Source organism: Rhinoderma darwinii, chromosome 11 (assembly GCF_050947455.1).
Source record: "Rhinoderma darwinii isolate aRhiDar2 chromosome 11, aRhiDar2.hap1, whole genome shotgun sequence".
Taxonomy (NCBI): domain Eukaryota; kingdom Metazoa; phylum Chordata; class Amphibia; order Anura; family Rhinodermatidae; genus Rhinoderma; species Rhinoderma darwinii.
The window spans coordinates 70,207,046-70,234,192 of record NC_134697.1 but is presented as its reverse complement, the minus strand read 5'-3'; the positions used below and the strand labels follow the sequence as shown (position 1 = coordinate 70,234,192).

At 42.6% G+C, this 27,147-nt stretch overlaps 1 protein-coding gene across 1 annotated transcript in view; it reads right to left on the bottom strand.

Moving 5' to 3' along the window:
- The window catches only part of LOC142663931 (heparan-alpha-glucosaminide N-acetyltransferase-like), a 422,230-nt gene that overhangs the window by 356,181 nt on the left and 38,902 nt on the right, over positions 1–27,147 (bottom strand). The window contains exons 5-7 of the mRNA XM_075842774.1: positions 13,339–13,408; positions 12,121–12,175; positions 2,791–2,873 (exon numbers count right to left, since the gene is read on the bottom strand). Coding sequence (XP_075698889.1) covers positions 2,791–2,873; positions 12,121–12,175; positions 13,339–13,408 — 208 coding nt within the window. The remainder of the gene's footprint in view (positions 1–2,790; positions 2,874–12,120; positions 12,176–13,338; positions 13,409–27,147) is intronic.

Sequence of the window (27,147 nt, the reverse complement as noted above, 5' to 3'; positions counted from 1 at the left end):
CAATGGTGGTGGAAATGGAAACCGTTTGTATCGGTCGGAACGGAGCCCTAGCGCAATGAAATCAATGGTGGTGGAAATGGAAACCGTTTGTATCGGTCGGAACGGAGCCCTAGCGCAATGAAATCAATGGTGGTGGAAATGGAAACCGTTTGTTTCGGTCGGAACGGAGCCCTAGGCCCCTAGCGCAAATGCGAACGAGGCCTAAATTGAAACATTTTGAAGCATGAGTCATAAGTGTTCCAACCGAGCCTTTATATATAATCACTTGTATATTTGGATAACTGAATGTGTTCATTGCCGCGCCTCTTACTTTAGAAATAAAATTAACAACATATTAAAACCTCTTAAATCTGGCCATATGGTGTTATATAAAGAAACGCTATAATCATTATAATTAATGGAGGCTGTCCTGCGTCCACACTAGCACAGGACGCTGTTCCACAGTTACCCCATTCTGCAGCTTCTAAAGCCTGGCTGGCATTCCCTGTACTATGACTAGACAAAAAATCTCTGCAGCAAATTACAGGAAAAAAAAAAGGATAGATTTTACAGTTTACTGCCAGAAAAATGAGCTTCGCAGAAAGCCCAAAATGCAAAACATCTCCTTCACCTCTGCCATTTTACTGACAATATTACCTCATAGACATAACTGCTGGCTAGAAATCATGACAGAACAAGACTATACATAGTCTTCATGTAATATCTATTATTGATAAATGTAGTAGTCATTTAAAGTCATGTAATTATAAGGCCCTGTTCACACTGCGGATTTTGCGTGGTGGGTCCCGCTGCAAAATTAGATTAATTCCTGCAACACCGTCCGGAAGTTTTCTCCTCCTATTGACTTCAATGGGAGGTTTGAGCGGACCTGGCCGAAGGTCGAGCAAGATGCTCCTTTTTTCTGCTACCTGAAAAAACCAGCTAGCGGGAAAATGAAGCGTCCAACTCTCATTGAATTGAATAGGTAGAGTTTTGCTACAGAATCCGCCACAAAATTTCCACCTTGTGAACAGGTCCCTAACGGTAGTTGTGGCAAGTCTGTTGCATTGTATTGTACAGCATATTGTTATTTCTTTCGCAGAATAATTGCTTTCACAGGAGTATGTTGTGCAAATGGCTAAAGTCGAAAAATGTAACTAGCAGGTATAATTCCTGAATCAATAACCATGTGCTCAAAACCATGTGCACAGACCTTTTAGAATGGCACGCATGGCGTCCACAGACCCGTTGGTACTCTATGTGCCACCGTTTGGCCTCTTAAAGAGAAACCGTATTCTTCCCAAGAGGTGAAGAATATTCTTCTAGGGTGAAAAAAAGTTTGTAATACGACATGTGATGGAGCAGGCCACGACTGTTGTTCTTGAACATAAATTGTTTATTTGCTGTTTTGAAGGAAATGGCATATCCAGTATATAGACAAGCATCCACCCAATACATTCCAAACATTTATAATAATGCTAATTATTATAGTCAAATTCAGGCAAATATGGAATATTTTTCTTGGTGCCACTAGTTGTCCATTTATTTGGGGTTGGGGAAAACTTTTTAGTAGTGACCACATGACCCCATTACAATCCTGATATGTAACTTGTAAAGCCTATCTTGTAAGAGGATGTGGACCACAATCTTTATAGGACTGGCCCTGGCTAATCTAGGACTCTGAGACAAAGTGTAGCGCCCATGGCCGCGGGCCGTCGGGTTTACTCACCTCCCGACGCTCACAGCCATGGATCTGTGAGCGCTGGCCTCCGTCTCCCTCCTAGGAGATGCCAGCGCTCACTTCCGCTCCGTTCGGCTGGATCCCGTAGGGTGCGCGCGCACGCTCGCGCCTGGCCTTAAAGGGCCAGCGCGCGCAATTAGGAAATTGTCATCACCATCAACTGCCACGATTTCCTGGTCTATAAGAAGGCCCCTGGCCTTCTAATCCTTGCCTGAGCGTTGTTAGTCTTTCCCAGTCTGTCTCGCAAATGGTTCCTTAGTGTCTCCAGTTCCAGCTGTTACCCGTGCCCTGTTACCGTTCCTGTATTCCGTGTTATTCCTGTGCCTACCCACGTTCAAGTGTCTTCTGCCACGTCAAGTGCCATCTGCCACGTCAAGTGGCATCTGCCACGTCAAGTGTCTTCTGCCACGTCAAGTGCCATCTGCCACGTCAAGTGCCATCTGCCACGTCAAGTGTCTTCTGCCACGTCAAGTGCCATCTGCCACGTCAAGTGCCATCTGCCACGTCAAGTGTCATCGGATACTGACCGCCACATCTGGCACCACTTGCCGCACCTGCCTCCATCCGTGCTGAAGCCACAGCCACCGCCCGGACTATTTCAGGTACCCAAGCATACTGTCTACCATTTACTTCTGCTTAGACTGTGACCTGGTCAGCTGCCTCCCCGCTACGGCGGAGCGGCCTAGTGGGTCCACATACTCTGTGCCCGTGACACAAAGAATCTTCGGAGCCCCAGAAGTAACCACCTCCCCCATTAGCAAAAAAGGTACAAGGCCTATAGTCAAAGCAGATTGTAGCAGTGCAGTCCGAGTGCTTACAGGTAAATTACACAACATGAGATAAAGATGCAGTATTTGGTCTGATCAAAATAGACATAGAACAATGCAGAGTCCATGCGGATATCAAACACCTACAGAAGGCCATTGTTGCATGATTCCACTATATAAAAGAGAGTGCTGCTAATGTCCTTCCAGAGCTTGCAGGGGAACTTATTATATAGAAGAAATCCTTTAATATTTATTTTACAGCAGTATACACGAAGACGGTTTATAAATTATATTATACATTACCCCCTAAATGTATCCAGAGAAAGCAGCCGTCTGTTTTTGGGAATATCATCATTTTGTCTTTGGCTAACTGATGCAACAGGCTCCTGTATTAAAATAGAAATAGATGAGTCATTTACTGAAAGCTTGTGCAAAGTCTAGAGCTTCATAGCGGTTTATAGATGTAGCCCCAATGGCAGCATCAACTTACAAAGCAGTCTTGCTTAGGCTAATGGACAAGCTAAGGCTTCGTTCACATCTGTGCTAGGGCTCCGTTTCGACGTTCCATCTGAGCTTTCCGTCGGAACGGAGCCCTGACAGACACAAATGGAAGCCATTAGTTTCCGTTTCCATCACCATTGATTTCAATGGTGACGGATCTGGTGCCAATGGTTTTCGTTTGTCTTAGTTGTGCAAGGGTTCCGTTGTTTTGACGGAATCAATAGCGTAGCTGTTTGTATCTGTCAGGGCTCCGTTCCGACGGAAAGACATCTGCGTCTGGGTTTTGTTGGAGCTTTTCATCGGAACATAGCCCTGACTGACACAAACGGAAACCATAGGTTTCCGCTTTCATCACTATTGATTTCAATGGTGGCGAATCCGATGCAAATGGTTTACGTTTGTTTTAGTCAGGGCTCCATTCTGACGGAAAGCTCAGACTGAACATCAGAATAGAACCCTAACAGATATGTGAATGAAGCCTAACTTTGCTTTTATTTCTCCTGAACATGCCTGTTGGAGCTCCGTATGTACCTATGCAACTAAACTTTAAAGGCTATGTACACCTTTGAAAAGGATGATTTATTTTTTTTAATAAAAATGTGCATCAGTGTAATTAGCACAGCTTTGTAATTGCATTTTATTAAAAATTATTTTAGCTTTTTGAGATACAGCTGCTTTGACGGATAAGGGTTTCAGAGCTAGATACAGCTGGTATACAGGACACAAAGCAGCTGTATCTCAAAAAGTAGAAATAATTTTTAATAAAATGTAATTACAATATTGCAACAATCACACTGCAACAATTTTATTTTAAATAAATAATATATCAAAACGGCGTTCATTTATACCGGGCTAACTTCAATGCTTTATGGCTAGTAAAGCTTGCGCTTCCGATATGTTATAGTTACATGTGAGAAGATGACATTGATGAAGTCAGTGAACTTGGACCTTCACAGATCTCCAGAATGAAAGGACTCCATAGAGCACTGAAACCCATTGTGACCTCAGGCATAACTCTGGTGATGCAGAGAGGTAGATGTAGAAGTCAGCTGCAGCTAGGTCCCAACCGGTAGCAAACAGAGATACCGCAATAAAACAGCACAGTTTTTGAGGTTCAAGAAATAGACCATATGGAAGTGCTGCTGACATCAAACGTAATCCAGACAGTAGTAATAAATAAGCAGTTTATTATGGCTACGCGTTTCAATGCTGAACTAGCATCTTCATAAGGCCAATGGGTTAACAGATAAAACAAACACATTTTAAATAGTGAGACAGATCATGTAAATTACCACAAAAAAAGCCAAAATCAAGGTCAAAAAGGAGCGCTGACGTCATGTGGGATCAGAGTGATGCAATGAACCTAGATGAAATTGGCAAATAACGAGCCGACAGACTTCATAACATAAAAATGTGCGGAGTAATACAATATACAGTGTAAGAATAGTAACAGGGGATGCAATCACAAAAGAAAATAAATGAATAGCAACGGAGGAATGTTTACGTCACACTATTAGTGGCATCGGTGCAAGAAATAGAATATCGTGGGGAAAAGAAGAGCGTCAGAGATTAAGGCTTCGTTCACATCTGCGTCAGGGCTCAGTTCAGGGGTTCCTTGGGAGCATTCCGTCAGGGGAACCCAAATTGAAACAAATGGAAACCTATGGCTATAATTGATTTCAATGGTGAAGGATCCGGTGCAAATGGTTTCCGTTTGTCTCTGTTGTGCAAGGATTTTATCATTTTGACGGAATCAATACCGTAGTCGACTGCGTTAGTCAGTCCGTCAAAACGACAGAAACCATTTGCACCGGATCATTCACCATTTAAATCAGTTTGTTTCAGTCTGGGTTCCGTTCATGGGTTCCCCTGAGGGAAAGCTCCAACGGAACCCCCAAACGAAGCCCTGAAGCAGATGTGAACGAAGCCTAACATGGTGGTGCTGGACTGATGGACCCAGAGGGATGAGGCTCTGAGGGGAGACACAATGATGAACGGCTGGCAGCAGAATGCAATGGAACGGAGATCACAGGCAGACGCTGAGAGCAACTTCCCTGGCGTCATGGCAACCAAAGCCAGGTTCTTAAAGGGGCTGTCCCATGAAAAACATTTATCACCTATCCACAGGATAGGTGATATATGTATGACCGCTGTGGGTCCGCATGCTGGGACCCCAGCGTTCATTAGAACAAGAGTCCCGTGTTCCTCGTTCTTGGGATTCCTGGGGGTCCCTGCGGTCCGACCTACAGCGATCATACTTTTATCACCTATCCTGTGAACAGGTGATAAATGTTTTTCATGGGCCAGACCTTAGTTCACTCTACTTTTACTTGTGGGGGTACTTGAAGACCATGGTGTACCAGAAATGAAACAAAACATGAATCAGCTAATGAATCACATCTGAAATGCAATTACACACTTAACGCCAGATGTGCTTGAGTCCTCCCTGTGGCTGAGAGATGCATCCATGTGTGATTTCTAAGGAAACCATGTAGAGCAATGTATGCATGGCGACTTTCACCCTCTATTACGGCAATGTTTGCACATCTATTACATGGATCCCAAGTTAAGATAATTTAAAGAGTTGCCTATTTGAAGATTCAAGACTCCTGCGATATGTTTTTCCTTAGCCTGGCTGTATACATTGGAAGGCATAGATAAAAGGCAACACAACTAACTCTTCTCCTTGGTCAAAATGATTAAAAGCAACAAAATCTTATCCGACTACAGGATCCATGCTTCTTTTCCCAGGAAATGTGACTATTAGGGTATGTTCACACGCAGTGTTTCAGACGTAATTCAGGTGTTTTACGCCTCGAATTCCGCTTGAAAAAACGGCTCCATTACGCCTACAAACATCTGCCCATTGCTTTCATTGGGTTTTACGGTGTTCTGTTCCCACGAGCCTTTATTTTACTCGTCGCAGTCAAAATACGGCGCGTAAAATGACGGCTCGTCAAAAGAAGTGCAGGACACTTCTTGGCATGTTTTTGGATCCGTTTTTCATCGACTCCATTGAAAAACAGCTCCAATAACGGCCGTAAAATACGCAGCGAAAAACGCGAGTTGCTACAAAAACGTCTGAAAATCAGGAGCTGTTTTTGCCTGAAAACAGCTCCGTATTTTCAGCCGTTTTTGGTCACTGCGTGTGAACATACCCTTAATGTTTGTGTGGCAGCAAATAAAGCAGAGCCTTCATGATATGAGGAGACTTTCACCCTGAGACACTGCTGGGGCTCAGCAGAGATTGAATTACTATGTAAACAGAGCAGGAAGGATGCTCTATCTAATTCCCTGTGATGGATCTACATGTCATTCCCAGATGCCTGATAGCCGAGGCTAAACTAGCAAGCCGAGCCTCATCTGCTAGGAGACAAATAGCAACAAGCAGAACTTCTTTCATTTCGATTTGATTAAACTTGAAGTTTGCATTCATACCAACACCAAATGCATTCACAGAGATATCTGTCTAATGGAAACATATGAATTGTTCAGCCGGAGGAATGCTTCCGATTCATAGAAACGCTTGGATTTCAAAGAAAAGGGTAACATTTCTGCATACGACCACAAACCTTCATAGATGGAACAAATGGATTAAATCACAAGTAAGAAGCGATCCAGAAAAATACAATTACCAAACGATTGCTCTCAACTGTCGATGTAACCAAATAAATATATGCAATGCCAGGCTAAAAATCTCTTTATTTCCAGAGCAAAATAAACGAGAACTTGCCTATTCTTCTAGCTGCAGGGGAGTGGGAAGTTCTATCTCCTGATCTTAAAAGGATTAAAGAGCTCTACAGCGTAATGGGTCTTGACTGACCCAAAGGACTTCAAAGATTACACATACCCAAATCACATAAATCTGAGATGGATAGGAACTTGTGCAGATAGGAAAACTCATTTCCTAATTCCTAAAATCAGCACCTGCTGATCAAACCTACTGCTTTTCATTCCCTTGGGGGTAAAAAGGGCTTTAAATGAATAAGTTTCACTACTGTGAAATGTTTTAACTGCGTCATTGCCAGTACATGATCCAACATGACAAAAAAAGTACAAAATGTACAGTTTAATTTAAAAAAAAATCATATTTCTAGTGTCTTGTTCTAAAATCTTGGTTATTTTAATAATTAATATTCAGTATTTTTCACTGAAATAAAGGTTCACACAGAGGTTTTTTTTTTTGAAGGCAGAAAAAAAATCTGCCTCAGAACTTCTTCAGGTATTTTGAGGCAGATTCTGCCTGCTCGTATTTTTCGCAGCATTTTTCGAGCACCGCAGGTTTTTTCTGCCTCCCTTTGATTTCAACGGGAGGTCAGGGGCGGAAAGGACATAACGGTTTCTTATCCGCGAGCGGCCAATAGCCGCCCAGGAAAAAAAAGGTCTCTGTCTCCCATCGAAATCATTGGGGTGCGATTTCGGCCATTTTTTGGCGCTGGTTCCGACGCGGTTCCCGCGTCAAAATCAGCACCAAAAAACTCTGTGTGAACTGACCTAAGGCTGGGTTTAATACCACTATACTCCTCCTCCATACTGTAAGGCCTGGGAGAATACATTAGGCAAAAATTTATGAATGTGGAGTGGAATGGCTGCTTTTACCGCTCTTACAAGGCCTCAATTGCCCCCCGTGCTCAAGAAAACAGTTTTAAGATTTTATCCCAGTGGTAACGTGTCACTGTAGCCCTTCAAAAGGGGTACCCCTCTGTTGCTGATAATTGCTGGCACTGCAGTGCTACTCTCCTCACTGCGGTAGTTTTGGACACCGGTGCATAAAGTTGTGCATGAAGTCACAAATGTGACAATCCCAGACTCTCCTGAGGTGACCCTGCTCTTTATGTTTCCAATGCCCTTATCCGCGTATAAACGCTCCCTCACCGGACACCTTCTACAAGCCGCTAAAATCGATCATTCCATGTGTGGGGAAATCGATGGATCCCCCAACCTTGGAGAAACTGTTTCAGGAGATTGCCATGACACAGAGAATGGATGATCTAATTGCCCAGTCCCCGGAGGCCTCTGCTCATTACATGACCAAGTGGCTAAACTGGACCGCCTTCCTCTCGTCCTCCACTTATCGTAGCCTGGTGAGCGGAGGCCGTCCTTTCTCTCCCTCGCAAAGCACCTGCCCTGTGATGCTTCTGGAGTTCTCGCCAATTATGTACACAAGCATATATGTATACAACAGTCCCAGGAGATGGAGTCCAGGCACTTCACGGCCCCCCTGCCTTTTTTGTTTCTTTACACCGCTTATTTTAGGTGTTAGACCACATCCTGCATATACATCTGAACTACTGCCAGAGTGGGACCGGAACCAGCGTAGTTTCATTGCCTTGAACTATTTTATGATGTCCAGTAAAGATTTTTGCTCATCTTTATCAATAACCTCCAATGTGTCACACTGTCTATTGCACCCACTGATCTGCAGTGGCCCTCACTTTTTTGACAAGGGTCTATTTCTATGTTTGCTATACACTTGTCTATATATTTTGTACAAGAACTGTTTTGTATTGTATTGATTTTTTTCCTGAAAATTACAATAAAACTTATAATTATTTTTATTATTATTTTTTTTTTTAAAAAAAACCTCTATACTATAATATGCTGCCCATAGAATTTCTGGCTCCTGTCAAACCAAAATTTTGCCTTCACTTCCCCTCTTACAGTCAGAAGTGCTCCTAGAAATGTAACCTGTAGGAAACAGAAACCAAGAGAGGATAAGCAAATATGCTTAAAACATTTGCGCTCTTAGGTTACTATGTCACCTAAATACTTTGACACAAACGGTTACAATTTCTGAGCTTTATGGGCAATGCATTGGTTAATATTCATAGGGTGACTTAAGAATTAATATATTTAAGTTATTATATTAGTTAAGGGGTTAGTCTCAGCATTCCTGGTGGTCAAGGTTAGTAAATGGTTAATGCCAGAATACCTGGTGGTCTGGAGAAGTGAAGATGTTAATACCAACCCCATTGGTGGTCTACAGTCGTGTTAAAGTTAATGCCAGCATCCCTGGTTGTCCAGAGTAGTCAAGGGGTTAATGTAAGTATTCCTTGTTCTAGGGTAGTGAAGAGATTTATTCCCACTTGGTGTTCGGTGGGTTACACACCTCTCCAGGTTCCAGTGATGTCTCTGCAGTAAGTTGTGGCCCCCGAGGTGATGTAAGGGCCAATGCAAGTGTGTCATAGGAAAGATTAAATGGATATCAGGAGATCTTTCCAGCAATTTAACTTTACTAAGCCGGAGATGAAACACATGGCCACAGCAGAACACAAAACACTACATAAAATGAGAGGCACAGTCTCGTACATATGGCGGTTCAGGCTGGCAGTTGATGACTGGCAGGCTAACCCTGGTCACGGACAGAGCCACGGGTGCTCCTCTCTAATTCAGAGGGGATGGTCTGGCAATTTTAGACATACTAGGCCGCAACGGGCTGCACTGGACTTGCTGGACTATTCAAACATTTTATTAACCTCTATTTGCTTTTAATACTTAAAGAATATTTAAAAATACAACCTATATTAGTGGTGCAGCTTATCGGGATTTTGAACATGACTTGTAGAGGAAATTACACTGAATGAGCCTTGAAATGGTTAAATGACGTAGACAAGAGGCAAGCATTTATTCTGTGTAAATTGTAATATCTCATGAGTAAACGCAGCTCCTGCTCCTTTGAGGCTTGCTGGCTAGTGGCTTGATTTCATTTTACCATTACTATCTGGGCCAGCTAGGCCATGTATTTCCGCCTGCCACTTTTTAGAGATTGGGTCTCATTTGTCTTTAAAATGGAGAGATTCGGCTCATTATTGTAGACCACAATATCCTAGGCACAGGAATCCTACTGGTGATCCAAACGCCATATTTTATGATCAGTTTTTGAGATCTCATGTTTAGTTTGCGGTCGGTGGTTAAAGAAATCTCCAGCCATGAAGCAGAATGATTAGTGAATTTATATGGAGACCTATAGCTAGCCATTTTTTGTTGTGAGCCAACTTTCAGACAAAACAATAATACTTTATAAAAGTAGTTTAAAATGTAAATTATTTAAACTGAGAAACAGCTTTTTAAAAAATCACTTTTGAAATAGTCTTTTATTGTTCCCAACTTTCTCATGAATGAACACAGCAATACCGCAACACAACACATTTATCCTTAGAACTGTGGGAGTGTAAACATGTCTAATTATATGCGCCCCTTCAGTAAAGTGAAGCTCTGGTTTAACTAGCATTATGAGCAATTCATTAATATATACACTATACAGTCCTCCTAATAATTGAGAGCATGTGTTTCAGCCTATTGCAAGCAGAAGAATACAATCAAGCACACAGTCATGTAATCTCCATAGACAAACATTGCTAGTAGTATGGATCGTACTGAAGAGCTCAGTGACTCTGAACCTGGCACTGTCAAACGATTCCACCCGTGCCACAAGTCAGTTCATTAAATTTGTGGTCTTCCCCAAATCAACCGTAAGTGCTATTATTGGGAAGTGGAAGTGTCTAGGTATATCAACTACTCTGTCACAAAATGGTAGACCAACGCAAATCCACAGAGCAAGGCCGCCAAGTGCTGAAGCACGGCGTGTAAAACTTGCCTATCTACCTGGGAGTCTGATGAACGAATCTGGATTTGTCATAAAAGCTACCTACCAGAATGCAAAGGTCCTGCTCTAAAATTAATTTGGTGGAGGAGGGGTAATGGTCAGGGGCTGTTTTTCAGGGGTTGGGACTGTGTCGCAACAGTGTGGAGAAGGACCTTTACAGTTTCAGGAGGACTGTGTCCATGTGCACAAAGCAAGCGCCATAAAGACATTGTGTGAGCAGCCTGGTGGGGAGGAACTCGAGTGGCTGGCACAAAGCCCTGACCTCCACCCCATCAAACACATTTTGGATAAATTGAAACACTAATTGTGAGCCAGACCTTCTCATCCAGCATTAACCCCTTTGCGCACCCTGACGTGCCATTACGTCCGCGTGCGGAGAGTGATGTTTGGAGCGCGCCCACGCGCTGAGTGCGCTCCATAGGCTGTAGGAGTTGGCTGTATTTTACAGTGGACACCCGGGACTAACAGCCGGGAGCAGCGATCGCTCTGTTCCTATATGTTTAACCCCTCAAATGCTGCGGTCAATCGTGACCGCAGCATCTGAGGCGTTAAAAAGAGGGGGGCTGCCTCCAACAGCTCATTGCCCCCCCTGGAGTAAGATAGGGGGGTGACGATGGTTGTTATGGCAGACCAGGGGCCTAATGAAGGCCCCCAGGGGTGCTTTCACTCTGCCTCTGCTAAGCCCTGCATGTGGCAGAAGCCTGTAAAAATGATGATATACTGCAATATGTTAGGCACATGTTAGTGGGATATGATTAACTTATAGAAATAAATTTATGGCACATACAAAAAATATGGTAAAATCGTGTTCCATGTAAAACTCCCTCAAAAAACAAGGGGGCACTCCCTCCGTCTGGAGAAAAAAAGGTTCAACCTGCAGAGGCGACAAGCCTTCTTTACTGTGAATCTATGGATAATCCCCGCAGGAGCTGGTCACAGCAGGGACAGTAGATGGCTTTAAAAAAGGCTTAGATCATTTCCTAGAACAAAAAAATATAAGCTCCTATGTGTAGACATTTTTCCCTTTCCTTTTCCCGTCCCTTGGTTGAAGTTGATGGACATGTGTATTTTTTCAGCCGTACAAACTATGTAACTATATGACTGCATGGATACAGTAGATGTTTGATACACCTGTAGAAATGGGACTGAATTAAACCCCTAAATTCAATGATTAAGAGGCGTGTCCCAAAATTTTTGTCCAAATTGTGTACCTTGGGGGGAATTATTATCTTCTGTAAGCCAGTAATTTGATGCAAAAAAAGTCTCAAATTTTGATGCCCACCATATTTGTGCTAAAATTTGCAAAAAAAATTATTCCAATACTTGTAATGGTGTAACTTTGACTTCTAGGCTCCACTTAAAAATGCAACAGAGCCCCCTAACTAGCACATATGGTAGATGAAAAAGTAGCCCCCTCAGACACCAGCTAAACGCTGGATCCAAAACTATGAATACATAGAAAAAAACAGCACCAGAATTAGAGCCACTGATAAAATGGAAATTTGATTTAGTTGTTTTGTACTCACATCTTTGCAAGTCTTCTTTTTCAACTTCTCCAATAACTTGTGAGTGCAGGCCAACCTGTAAATTGAATCTCATATCAGATTTATCTATTATGTCACAGGTACAAGTTTTGGTCTTCTGTAAATACTAACATTTATGTAACAGATGTGACATCCTGTGCACAACTTGGAATATAAAATTCTTTAGTAAGACATTGTTTTTTTTTTTGTTTTTTTATTTTGCTGAGTCACATTGATGTGTGGTTTTTATGCCTTTTTTGTAATAATTAGAGCACAATATTTAAAATAAAATAAAAATAAAAAAAGAAAGAGAAAGAGGGAGAGAGATGTTTAACAGAATGTGAGCAGTTTTTGGCCAAGGCCACATGGCACGCAGTGGTTCCCTGTACTGAGCTGAGAGACAAGACGTAGGCCGAGGAATGTAGCAGCTACCCAAGAAGGGGTCTGATAAAAAGGTAATCTCAGAAGAGTCTACAATAGTGCTGAAGCTGCAAAGAGACATGTCAGAGATGAAGTAGTTGCAGCAGCCACTAACTCAGTCCCTGTGAGACGCCGTTGAAAAGATGCGAGGAAAAGGAAGAGGACACCTCTGTGAGAGGTGGGCTGTGGTGTGAGTGACAGACTAAATGTGCTCGTCTGTGTGGTGATTTTAGAGTTAGGTGTTTGTGCTACGGTTGTGGAGTGTGCATCTGTGTGGAGTGTGTGTGAGGTGTGAGGTGTGTGTGTTATGTTTGGCCCCGCAACCTTCGGACACCTGTTTGATTGGGTTGGTGGTGAGAGGGTGGGCCTCTGTACTCGGCAGCACTACATGCCTTCCATGTGGGAGTGGGTGTCCGCATACCAGCCCCCACCTAAACTTTATCTGCCAGATATTGAAATGCACTTCATAAACCGAGTGAAACAATGTTGGACAATAGTGTAACTTCCACTGCAAATGAGCAGATACCCAGCCAATGTTGCTTAATACAGGCAATTCAAGGTCCGGCAGGAGGGCTAGCACCAAAAACCCTGCCCCACACATATCGCCGGTAAACAGTATTACAGACCCATAGGCACCGCAGGGGGCGCCTTATGGTGCCTCCGTGAAGCACTGTATTCTCCTCCGAAGCAATGCTGACCATCTGAACAATATATTTAAGTTTCCTGCCTCCTTTAGACAGATATTTCTTTAATAATATACGTAGCGTCTGGACACACATAAATGAATAGTACTGCACGTACCTGAAGACGTAGGCTGTAAGGTAGTACAATCCCCAAATGAGCAGCAGAGAGACAAAGGCGACCAGCAACGCTGCAAATGCAAAAATGCTTTATAGTGTAATAGTCACCACATATAATAGTCTTTACATCTATCATCCCAAGTTTATTACAAAAAATCTAAACATGTTTTTCCATATTCATGGTGAATTGATGAGCTTTTAGATTTTTTTATTTTTTTTCAGGTTGAGCAGGGAAACTTTCCTTACTACTTAGGCCCCATGCACACAAACGTGTTTTTGCGGCCACAGTTCACCCGCAAATCTGCGGGCGAATTGCGGTCCCATTAATTTCTATGGGCCTATGCACACAACTGTGGTTTTCACGGTCCGTGCATTGCCCAGGAACCTGGACCACAAAAAGATTGGACATGTCTTATTTCAGTCGTGTTATGCTGTCCAGGCTCATAGAAATGAATGCACGCGGCCATGTGCACAGCCTGCGATTTGCGTGCGGCCTGTGGGTCACACTCCACTACGGTCGTGTGCATGAAGCCTAACTATTATATTGAGGAATCACTCTTGCTGCAGTATAATTACATATACTCCCATACTCTGAAATCAAAAATTGGTGTACCCCTTATGAGACACAGCACACATTTTCACTGCCACCACTGTGCTCCATAATAAAAAAAAAAGCCATAGTCTCCCAGAGACAGCCCATACTCCCGATGTGCCTCCCAGCTACCCTCTTTTTACTTGATCCTATTGTGTCCCATATAGTAATCTTGAGTTTAGGAAGAGCAGGTGATGCTGAGGCCGCATCGTCTTTGGTAGTTTACTGCAGGACAAGCTTTTGCTGCTATGGAGGCCAAGCGAGCTAAAGCCCTATTTCTTAGCTGTTCTGTAACCAAAAATCAAGGAAGAAATAAAAAAAAATTATAAAAAAACAAGGAAGAAACCATCTCGGATTTCTGACAATGTTTGTTACAGGAGCGTGCAGTGAAAACCTATTTTCTTAGGATATATTTACACGTTTTAGTAATGGTGCGGTAGAAAGCCACAGCAGGGCAATTCTGAAAACGAAACGATAATTTATGCTAATACAGTATTTACATGCAGTCTGCTAGGTTGTAATTTTACTCATTGGGGTCAATGCCTTTTTCATTCTACTTTATTGAAGTACAATGAAGGGGGACAAAATCAAAAATGATCACTTAATGCATTTTTAATTAACACTAAATTCTAATAAGATCTGTACATAAATGGTGTAAACGAACAATCTCTGAAACTGAAAATCCCGTTGTTTCTGCAGCATATGCATGGATTTTTACAAACTCCATTTAAATTAAGGGGACGGTTCTGGTAGCAGGAGCATCAGCCGCCTTTTACAATGGAATAAGGTGCTAAACCTTCAGGTGTAATGCGAAGACTAGGTCATGAGCCCCAATGGAATATGTCATATTGCAACTTTTTGTGCTGTAAAAGTCATAGTGCAGTCCTGTGCAAGTAACTGGTACTGAATCCAGCCAAACGTACACTGAATATATTTAGTAATGTTCCGTAAAGTCCTGATATACACATACACACAAGCATGGATGATCCTTTCAATAAACAGATTTCTGGTGGCAGCAAATGATTTCTTAATTAAATTGACATTTCCCTGAAGAGCAGGTACTCTACCCTTCATGGTCAAATATTAGACTTATTATATAGAATACTTAGAGTATGAATTTGACATCCTATTGATTGTGTTCATCAGGAGGGCAGCCAAGCTTCAAATGTGTTATTTTTGTATTGTAAAGTACAATGTCAATTAACGTCCCATAACGAGATTAAGCAGCTTGTAGATGTTTAATTAAAAATCAATGATGCCAAGACAAGATTGTCTCTTCAGAGCTAGATTTGTTTTCATGCTGTGGACTGTCAATGTCTCAGCCTCAGGATCTACTCCAAAATCAGATAAACATCTGAAAGGTCAACCTGAACATTTTATCAGTCAGTGTATAAAATATCCCGTGACATAGCACTGTGCCGGATCTTAAAGGCCACCAAGCCTCACATAGCGGTTGTTATTCACATTGAGGGAAATTTAAGAAGGCTTTATGCTGGTTTTATGGCGTTAAAAAGTCCCTATATTTGCGGCTTTTTCCTTGCTACTTTGCCCTCTCCACCTAAAATAAGCAGGTGGGGCTAAGTATAAGAGGGCGGGATCGCCCGCAGTCTGACAACTGTACTATAATTTAGCACAGAAATTGGCGTACACATTATAGCAGAAATCTATGCCAGTCCACAGTTGGCATAGATTACACTTTCTGGTGGATTGACAGCATAAAATACAACAAATTTATTAAGAGTCGCGAACATTGTAGTAAATTAGTCGCATCTTATTCCTGCGTGCTTCAGACTAAAACTGCCGTCTAAAACTCCAGTCCAACTAAATCCACCCCATAGTGCTTACACCAGTAGCATAGCTGGCAGGGGGGCAGTGGCACCGGGCCCACTAAGATGGTGGGGCCCACTGCCCCCACCACACAGGGCGGCCTGCGGCCTGTCTGAGGGGGTGGCGGTACAACTGAACCCAGCCACCACACCCTCCTGCACTTATTGTACCTGCGTCTATTGGACGCAGATACAATTACATGCAAAAGCGCTGAATGGCTGGGCAGAATGACTTGACAAGCCAATCAGCACCTTGATTGACGGGGCAAGTAATTCTGCTTTGCCAATCAGCGCCTTTCAACGATGCTAGCGGCGCGATTATAGTTGCAGAAATGCTTGAAAAGTGAGAAGCTGAAGACTTCTAAGTGGCAAACTGCAGAAATGGGCTATGACTGGAAGAAGTCATCATAGAGGTCTGGACCGGATGGAGAAGAAACGAGAAAAATAAAAACTAAAATCTGAAAAGGCGTCACCGGTGAGTCACTTAATGTAAATGTTTATTCTGCCTCTAATCAGTACTGTAGTCACTGTATGATTTGCAGCGAGATGATGGGTGGTATGATTTTTTTTAGGTAAAACAGCAGCATATCCTTACCATTGTTCGAGTCATCCTGGGAGCAATAGTTTTACGCCGTACAAACCTATATGGCAGGGGCAGCCTGGCTGGTATATTCAAGAATGTTGGGGTTTATATACAGGTATGATGGTTGTTATATACAGGGATGATGTTTGTCCAGCTATCATCCCTGTGTATACCAGCCATCATCCCTTCTTTATATAACCCCCTTCATCCCTGTATATAACCCCCATCATCCCTGTTTATAACCCCCATCTTACCTGTATATACTAGCCAGGCTGGTATATACAGAGAAGATAGGGGCTATATACAGGGATGATGGGGGTTATATACAGGGATGATAGCTGGTATATAATTAGAAAGCGCCTCTTTAGTTGAGGACAAGCGTTAGGGGGGCCACTTGGTTGGGGCCGACTTTCACCCCCCCCCCTGTGCTAAACCCCAAGCTACACCTCTGGCTTACACAAAAGGACAACTCCATAATTAGAAAGTTCTTTAAAGGGATTTTCTGCTAATTCTGGTTCCTCACCAATTCTGAGAATGACAGGGAGCCTTATATTTATGTTTTTGGCAGATTGACGGCCATGAATGTTTGTTCTCCATTTAAATTAATACAGCCGTTTTGTGCAAAAACGGCAACCTTTTTACACTTTTTACACCGCACCTGGCACTTTTTAAAAAAAGCCATGGTTTAACAACAGCAGCCAACAGAATTACTATGATTTACGCCAGAAACTGGCATAACTTATAGCAGAAATCTACGGTAGCTCGGAGCTGCCGTAGATTTCTCTTTTAGGCGCACGGGCTGCACAAGATATGACTAATTTATTAAGCGGCCTGCACCTCTTAAAAAATTACTCACATCTTACTCCTACAGGCTCTTAACTAAGACTGCCATATGAAACGCCTGTCTTAGTATGTCTGGCCCACAGTGTTTTACAGATGCCCATAATAAGCAAATCAGTGAAAAAAATATGTGGTCCTTAATGGTAATAGGGCAAAAACAAATGGGCTGTCCAAAGAGAACAAATTGTCACCAACATAATTTTGAGGTCTGTTCTATTTTGTTCAAAATTTGGTGATATAACTTGTCCAGTTCCAAACATTTCCTACCATAACACCAAACCAAAAATATAAAACGTAAGTTTCAAACAAAACAAGAAGCAAACTTCTATTTTGCGACTACCAAATTAGTTAGGCTTTCTAAATGGGGTGAGCTTATGCAGAGACATTAATGTAACTGTGCCGATCAAACTGTGGTATAAGTAGCCTGTCGATGAAGAGTGAATATCACTGTTTTAGGACTAAAATAGAGAAAGGTGTACCTATGGTACACCTATACACAGGCTTCTTTCTAGTCCTAGTCAAGTAAGGGTCCATGCACATGGAATAACTGATTGCTACACCCTGTAGAGCAGCACACACAGTCCGTCCTCTGTGTGCCACCAAATGGTGCCTCTGTGCTCTCCTAGAAAAGTAGTGGTACTAGGGAAATATATCTATGTAATATGCCATGCCCCCATATGAAAAAGGAGGCACATAGAGGAACAGTATGGAACCATAGCAGGCTCTGGGCAATGCTTTAGGGTGCAGTCACACGCGGTAGATTTTGTTGCAGAAATTTCTACGACTGAAAATCGGTTACATTTATCTGAATGAAACTTGCAGAAATCTATAAACCTGCTGCAGAAACAACAAAATCTGTGACATGTGAATCCATGCTTACGGATATGTAAAACGGCAGTGTGCAAGGAGCCCAAGTTCTTCAAAGGCCCAATTAACGGGTCACTGAGAGAAGTTCATCAGAAAATGAGTTCTGGATGTGAAAAAGTTATGATTATCTTTAGCTCCTTGTTGTCTTTTCCTATTTTCCTTTGTGGGATTTGCATTCAATTTTATACTGCCTCTTCCACTCTCACCTTTCATCAACTACCCTAACTATAAGTCGAGGTGAGCCCCTTTAACCGCTGGTTGCATTTACGATGTATAATGTGGGTTTACGATATCATGGTTATTAGTTTCTGATTTGAACAGCATCTACCAAAGCACCACTGGACCTAGTTATAGGTAGGCAAAAAATGGACATGACTAGTCTATAAGCCCAAATAGGAGGAAGTAAAGGGACAATGAAGTAAGGATTATTAAAATTACGATTCTTCATTATTCATTTATATAGCGCTAACATATTCCACAGTACTGTCCCCAGTGAGGCACACAATCTAAATCCCCTATCTGTATGATTTTAGCTGAAAAAAGTGGGCAATCTCTAAGGTACACTTTTCCTCATCTTCTCCATTAATGTCAGTTATGCCATGAGGTGTCAAATAAAAAGAAGGCAACAGTCCCAAAATATACATTTATGATGTGTCAATCAGACATATCATAAGGGCCAAAACAGCGAGTGTCTGGCAGCTACGACCCCTGACAATCTTAAGAACAATAGGGATCCTGGTCCACGTTCTCACTGTAGAGCCAGTGAACACAGGGATCATTCTGGAGATAGGTGTAGGTCCCAGTAGTTGGATACCCAACAAATTTGACCACATACTATGCATGTCTAATGGTCCCTTTACACGGGCAGATATTATGCCCGGCAAACGAGCACTGATCGACAAAATAGCCTGTTGATTAGCACTTGTTTGCTCCATTTACGTGAAGCAATAATTGGAATGTATGGGGATGAACGATCGTTAATACGATAGTTTGTCCCCATACATCAGCATCATGTCGGCAGCACTTTTCTCTGTTTATGCGGGAAGATAGTTAGTACGGCTGAAAAAAGACACATGTCCATCAAGTTCAGCCGACAAGCGACAGCCACAATAAAAGATCCGATCCATTGACGAATAAATGTTTGCGCATTTTCGGCTGATTTCTGCCCTGTTTACACAAGGCAATCATCGGAAACGAGCGTTCCTATGAGCGCTCATTCACCCAATCATTGATCTCTTTAAAAGGTCCTTGACTAACTAATATCATAAATTGCTTAGCTGTTTGCCCTATGACCCCTGTGCCCCAAATTTTCTGTATTTTCTACATTCTAACTGACATAATAAGCCATTAGAATCTGGACGTTAAGTAGGGCAGTGATTTGCATAGTGTACATATAACTTCTGGGGCACAGATACAGTATATGCCTCTTACCATACAGTATGCCAAAATTGTATCTGATTTTGAAACCGAGTGCTGCCGTTAAACTTGCAGTTAGATACATCTGGTACTGAACTAAATAGCAGTAATCACACCAGAGCAGGGGCAAAGCTAAGAGCTCATGGGCTCTGGTGCAAGTATTCAGCTTGGGCGCCATATCCCTCCAAAACACCACCAGACCCCAGCATGCTCCTATGCCCAGCCGCCTTGCCCAACAGCCCCCCCATAGCTGCCCCCACAGTATAATGCCCCCCAAAGCTGTCCCCACAATATAATACCCCCCATAGCTGCCCCCAGTTTATAATGTCCCCATACAGTATAATGCTCCAATAGCTGCCACCATATCAGCACCCCCCATACCTAGGATAATGCCCCCATGTGTGCCTAATAGAAAAATAAAAAAATCACTTACCTAGCCCTTTTCCCATGATGAGCGGAGGAGATCCTTCTCCTCCTTTGTCCTGTGCTATGAGTGACTCGGCGCAGACAGGAGCGATGACGTCACTACATCACGCCTGTCTGCACCGAGCCGCTCATGGCTCACGACACAGTGAATACTGGAGCAAGGAGCCGTCAACTCCTTGCTTCATCATTGAATTCAACTTTATCTGCGTCCTGAGGATGCAGATACACTTGGAACCGGGACCTCGGTGAGTGGCTCGAAACCCCCCGGAGACCTTCACACGACCCCTCAGGGGGTCGCGACCCACAGTTTGTAATGTATGGGCTGTTTGTGTTTGCAGTGGAGATAGGAGAAGGGGGAGGCTGTAATTTAAAGCCCCCCCCCCTCTCCTCAGCAAACAGAGATAGCACCAAACAATACACAGTGCATTGTCTTCCTGACTGGCTGGAACGCCCCTCACGTGATGTCACGGTCACATGGTACACTGAGTGTACCATGTGACCATGACGTTTAAGGAGCCCTCAGCCCACCAATTACTAGGCAGCCTAGTGCCAGCGTTAAGGAAAATAAGGAATTAAAGAATTTATTACACGGTTAGCGCTATGTGGCAACGGGTGCCCTATGGGCCCCCAGGCTTAGAGTCCAGTCACAACTGTGACCCCTATAGCTACGCCACTGCACTAGCGTATGATGCACTAATATGTGCTCAGTGAACTGTTTTCCCATATACTGGTTTGGTTTACATCTTAATTTAGAACAATAACTTGGACATTTAGAAGTGACAAGGGAATGGTTACAATACATATATAAAGTGACCATTTATTTTTTCCCAAGAACAACATAATATGAAAAACATAGGCAATCCTCATGTACAGACAATGGCTTAGCTATAGGAGGTTCAGAGGTAGTGGTTACACCCAGACTCTGAAACCTAAAGCTTGCCATACACCTAAAGGGGTTGTCCACTACTGGACAACTGATGACCTATCCACCGGATAGGTCATCAGTAAATGATCTGCGGGAGTCCGACACCCGGATCCAGCACTGTTAAGCTGCTCCGGCTGCCTCTGAGCACCGGACGTACATGCCGGAAGCAATTGGCTCTGGCCACTGAATAGCGTCCAAGCAGCAGTACTGCAGCTCTGCTTCTATTCAAGTGTCGGCTTAACGGTGCACAGTTTGGGTGTTGGACCCGCATCGATGATATACTGATGACCTATCTGGTGGTCATCAGTTGTTCAGTAGTGGACATCCCCATTAAGATATCAGCAGAACAAGCTATTCTTTCTAACTAACGAATACAAATGTACGCTCGGTTCTGTGAAGCGTGCATGTGTATTCAATGGGGAAAAGGGTATAAGCTGCTGCCAGACACCTCTGGGATCAGCTTATCTCCTGTCTGACATGCCTGATCCTTCTTTCCCCCGAGATCTGCAGTGAGGGGAAAGTCGGGACACTCCCCCATACACATCAGAGGGTTGACCGGTCGCGTCAAAATCAGTGGGTTTGGCCATCTGATGTGTTTGGGTGACTTACGCAGCCCAAAAGGTCCTTCTGTCTCATTTGAGGAGACCAGTAGAATATAAATTACAAGTGTTATAGATTTTGCATTCAATTATCACCTCTATTGTCAGCTAGTTTTCTGGGGATTTGCCGCAACCCCTTTGAAAATTTGAGCATAAACATCAATTTTATTGTTTAACACCCTAAGGACACAAACTGTTTTCGCCTAATGGACCAGGCCATTGTTTTCAAATCTGACGTGTCACTTCATGTGGTAATAACTTTGGAATGCTTTCATTTTTTTAAGCGATTCTGAGATTGTCTTCTCATGAGAAATTGTACTTTAATTGGTCGATACAGTGTTTATTTGTGAAAAATACCAACATTTTTCTAAAATTTGCAAAAGATACTGGTTCACAAAAGAGCCTGTTTTTATGGACCAGTTCAGTTCTGAAGTGGTTTTGAGGCCTTATATATTAGAAACCCCCTATAAATCACCCCATTTAAAAAACTGCACCCCTCAAAGTATTCAAAACAGCATTAAAAAGTTTCTTAATTCTCTAGGCGTTTCACAGGAATTAAAGTGGAGGTGAAATGTACAAATTGAATTATTTTTTTTGCAAAAAAACTGTTTTAGTCAATTTTTTCTGTAACACAGAAGAGAAAGGCAACTCAATATGTACTACCCAGATTCTGCAGTCTATAGAAATATCCTACATACGGCCCTAGTGCGATAATGGACTGAAGCATAAGCCTCAGAAGCAAAGGAGCATCTAGCAGATTTTGGGGCCTCCTTTTTATTAGAATATATTTTAAGCACCATGTCAGGTTTGAACAGGTCTTATGGCGCCAAAACCCCCAAAGAGACACAATTTGGTAAACTACACCCCTCAAGGAATTTATTAAAGGGTATAGTGAGCATTTTAACCCCACAGGTTTTTTGCGGAATTTAGTGGAATTAGGCCATAAAAATGAAAATCTAAATTTTTTTCCAATAAAACATAGAAATTTTTAATTTTTACAACGCATAAAGAAGAAAAGGCACCCCAACATTTGAAAACCAAATTTCTCCCTATTACAGCAATACCCCATATGTGCCAATAAACTGCTGTTTGGAACCACGGCAGGGCTCAGAAGAGAAGGAACAACATTTGGCTTTTGGAGCTCAGGTTTTGCTGGAATAGTTTTCGGGTGCCATGTCACATTTCCAATGCCCCTACGGGACCAAATCAGTGGAAACCCCCCAAAAGTGACCCCATTTGGGAAACTACAGTCCACAAGGAATTTATCGAGGTGTATAGTGAGCATTTAGGCGCCACAGGTTTTTTTGCAGAATTTATTTGAATTAGGCAATGAAATCAAATATCTACATTTTGTTTACCCTAACATGTTGAGTTTTTTCATTTCCACAAGGGGTAAAGGAGAAAAAGCATTCAACACTTGTAAAGCAATTTCTTCCGAGTATGGCAATACCCCATATGTGGCCATAAACTGCTGTTTGGACACACGACAGGGCTCAGAAAGGAAGGAGCACTATTTGGCATGCAGATTTTGCGGATTTGGTTTTTGTGTCATGTCGCATTTGCAAAAGCTCTGCGGGACCAAATCAGTGGAAACCTCCCAAAAGTGACCCCAGTTGGGAAACTAAACCCCTGAATGAACTTATCAAGGGGATAGTGAGCATTTTGATACCATAGTTTTTTTGCTAAATTTAGTGGAATTATGCAGTGAAATTGAAAATTTATTTTTTTCTGATAAATGTGGAAATGTTCAATTTTTACAAGGAATAAAGGTGAAAAAGCTCCCCAACATTTTAAAAGCAACTTCTTCCGATTACGTTAATACCCCACATGGTTTAGAAAGGCAGGAGCGCTATTAGGCATGCAGATTTTGCTGGATTGGTTTTTGGGCGCCATGTCACATTTGCAAAGCACTGAGGTACCAAAGTACAGTGGAAGCCTCCAAGAAGTGACCCCATTTTAGAAACTACACCCCTCAAGGAATTTCTCATTTGCCTGGACATATCACATGGCTCAGAATTAAAGCACACAATGTGCATTTGAGGCCTATTTTGGTGATTTTCACAGCATTGGCCTACAATTGCAGTGCTTGGAGGTCAAATAGTAAAACAAACCCCAAGTTGTAACCCCTATTTTGGAAACTACACCACTTAGGGCATATTAACGGGTGTAGTGAAGTGAGCATTTTGACCCCACAGGTGTTTTTTCATTAAAACTTAATGTGCAGCAGATGGTGCAAATTCAAAATTCAAAATTTCCACTGACATTCCATTTTAGAGCACAATATGTTGTGCCCAGTTTATACCACTGAAGACAAATACCTCATAAGCTGTTAAGCGGGTTCTCTCGGGTATGGTGATGCCGTATATGTGGACGTAAACTGCTGTTTGGGCAAACTAGGGTTCAAAAGGGAGGGTGCGCCATTTGGCTTTTGGAGCGCAGATTTAGCTTGGTAATAGTTCTGTTTGGGGTTTTGCTGGTATTTCAGTTTATAATGTGGGGGCATATGTAATCTGTGCGGAGAACATCAGGTCATAATAAGACGGTATAATAATGGCGTAAATAAATAATAATTCATAGATATGTGGCCGGTGTCACAGTGATAAATGGTGCCGATCTTTTCTGCTTTTGGAACACTGCGTTATGTGTCCCCATATTCTGAGAACCAGAACTTTTTTAATTTTTTCGTTGACGGAGCTGTGTGAGGGCTTATTTGTTGTGGGACAATCTGTAGTTTTCATTGGTGCCATTTCGGTGTACATGTGATTTTTTTATCACATTTTATTCCATTTTTTGGCAAGCAAGGTGACCAAAAACCAGCAAAACTGACAATGTTTTTAATTCTTTTTTTTTTTTTTAGTGTTCACTTTGGGCTATAAATACAATTTTTGCTTTATTCTGTGGGTCGATACAATTACGGCGATACCATATGTATATAGGGTTTTTGTATGTTTTGCAGCATTTGCACAATAAAATCACTTTTTTTTATTCCTTTTTTTGTGTCACCATATTCTGAGAGCCATAACTTTTTTATTTTTCAGTCAAATAAGCAATTTGATCACTTTTCAGTCTATGTTTTGGGAGGGGTGGTGACCAAAAAATAGCGATTCTGGCATTGGTTTATTTTTTTCCGGTGTTCACCGTGTGGGAAAAATAACATTATAGTTTTATAGTTTGGGTCATTACGGACGCGGTGATAGCAAGTATGTGTACTTTTTTTTAACGTTTTCATTTTTTTCATATATTAAAATACTTATTATAGGAAAAAAGGCAGTTTTTTTTTTAACTTGAAACTTTTATTTTTACAATTTTATTTTTATTAACTTTTGCCCTATTGGGGGACTTGAAGGCCTGCACTTCTGATATTTACTCTAATACATTGAACTATCCAAGTAGTTCAATGCATTAGTGCTGTCAGTTATTCACTGACAGAAAGCCTATTAGGCCCACCTCCGGACGGGGCCTAAAGGGCTTCCGTAGGTGGCAGCCCAGGAGGCCATTAGTAGGCCTCCGGTTGCCGTAGAAATGATCGGCGCCCCTGCGATTCCGATCAGCTTCAAACCACTAAAAATGCCACGATCACTTTTGATCATGGCATCTAAGGGGTTAATGACAGGGATCAGAGATAGCTCCATTCCCTGCCATTACAGCAGGGTGTCAGCAGTAACATACAGCTGACACACGTGGCTAATGTCGCAGGCTCAGCCTGCACCATCTTGTTTCTGCACTTTGCAGACAGGAGGCCATTGTTAGGCCTATGGTCTGCCAAAGCAGCCATCGGAACCCTGCAATTGCATCGCTGGGTTCCGATCTGCTAGTAAACCCAATGGATGTGGCGCTCGCTTTTGAGCACTGCATCTAAGGGGTTAATCGGCCGGATCGGAGGCTAGCTCCGATCCTGGCCATGCAGCCGGTTATTAGCTGTAATATACAGCTGACACCTGCTGGCGATTAGCGGACTCAGATTCTGAATCCGCACCAGCAACACAACTTACCTATACGTTGTATTGTGTTAAGTCCTTAACAGCAGGAATCAGGGGCGTAGTTAAAGGCTCATGGGCCCCGATGCAAACGTTCTTATTGGGCCCCCCCCCTGCAAACTTCTCATGGCCGACAGCCCGCAGCTTTCAGCTGCATTGCTGGGTCTCCTAAGTGACCCAACAATGCAGCAATAGCAGCAAGGGGCATCACTAAGGGCTTAAAATGTCAGGGGAAATAGCCCCAATACATATGTGTCGCCCCCCAAAAAAATGTGTGTATAGGAGACAGCATAGCATATCACACATGATAGGATTAGATACAATGATTCAGCTGACAGTATCACACATGATAGGATTAGATACAGTGGCTCAGCAGAAAGTATCACACATGATAGGATTAGATACAGTGGCTCAGCAGTCAGTATCACACATGATAGGATTAGATACAATGACTCAGCAGACAGTATCACACATAAAAGGATTAGATACAGTGGCTCAGCAGACAGTATCCCACATGATAGATTTAGATACAGTGGCTCAGAAGGCAGTATCACACATGATAGGATTAGATACAGTGGCCCAGCAGACAGTATCACATATGATCGGATTAGATACAGGACTCAGCTCGCTGACATTGCGGCTCCAGCGCTGGAACCAGGAAAGGTAAGAATAATAATTTTGCTTCTATATGTGTTACTGATTATTTTTGTGTGTTTGTGTTTTTTTACAGGTTCGGTCGTTGGACTACTTCAGATTCGAGGACTTCAATGACGGCGTTTTTTTATTCTCAATAAAATGGTTAATGAGGGTTGTGTTTTTTAATTTCAATAAAATATTTTTTCTATGTGCTTGTATCTTTTTAAACTTTATTATCACCGCCTTAGTAATGGCTGCTGACTGATTGACAACCTGCATTACTAAGGCGGGGCTTAATGTTAGCCGGTGCAAAGGCTAACACTAACCCCCATTATTACCCCGGTACCCACCGCCACCAGGGGTACTGGGAAGAGCCGGGTACGAACCAGTACCCGTCCATCTGTAGTGACGGTCAGACACCGGGCAGCCGCAGGCTGGTATTATTAGGCTGGGGAAGGCCAAAAACAGTGGCACCTACCAACCTGGTAATGCTGCCTGCTGCTGCTGTTGTATCTGGCTGGTTATGAAAATTGGGGGGGAACCCGACATCGTTCTTTCCAATTATTTTTTATTTTATTTTTTTTAAATGACGTGGGGTCCCCCCCCATTTTTCATACCAGCCAGATACAATAAAGCAGCAGCAGCCTAGCATTACCAGGGTGGGAAGGGCCACTGTTTTTGGCCTTAGCCTGCGGCCACCCCAGTGGCCGACCATTACTACAGATAGTCAAGTACTGGATGGTACCCGGCTCTTCCCAACACCCCTGGTGGCGGTGGGTACTGGGGTAATAAAGGGGGTTAGTGTTAGCCTCTGCACCGGCTAACACTAAGCCCCGCCTTAGCAATGGACGCTGTCAATCAGCCGGCGGCCATTACTAAGGCGGTAGTAATATAGTTTTAAAAAAAAACACAAAGACATAGAAAAAATATTTTATTGAAATAAAAAACCCCCACAACCCTCATTAACCATTTCATTGAAAAAAAAAAAAAAAGCCGTCATCGAAGTAGTCCTGGAATCCGACGTAGTCCAACGACCGAACTTGTAAGAAAACACACACAAAAAAAACGATTAGTAACACATGTGTTAGGCTTAGATACAGGGCCCATGTGTGATACTGTCTGT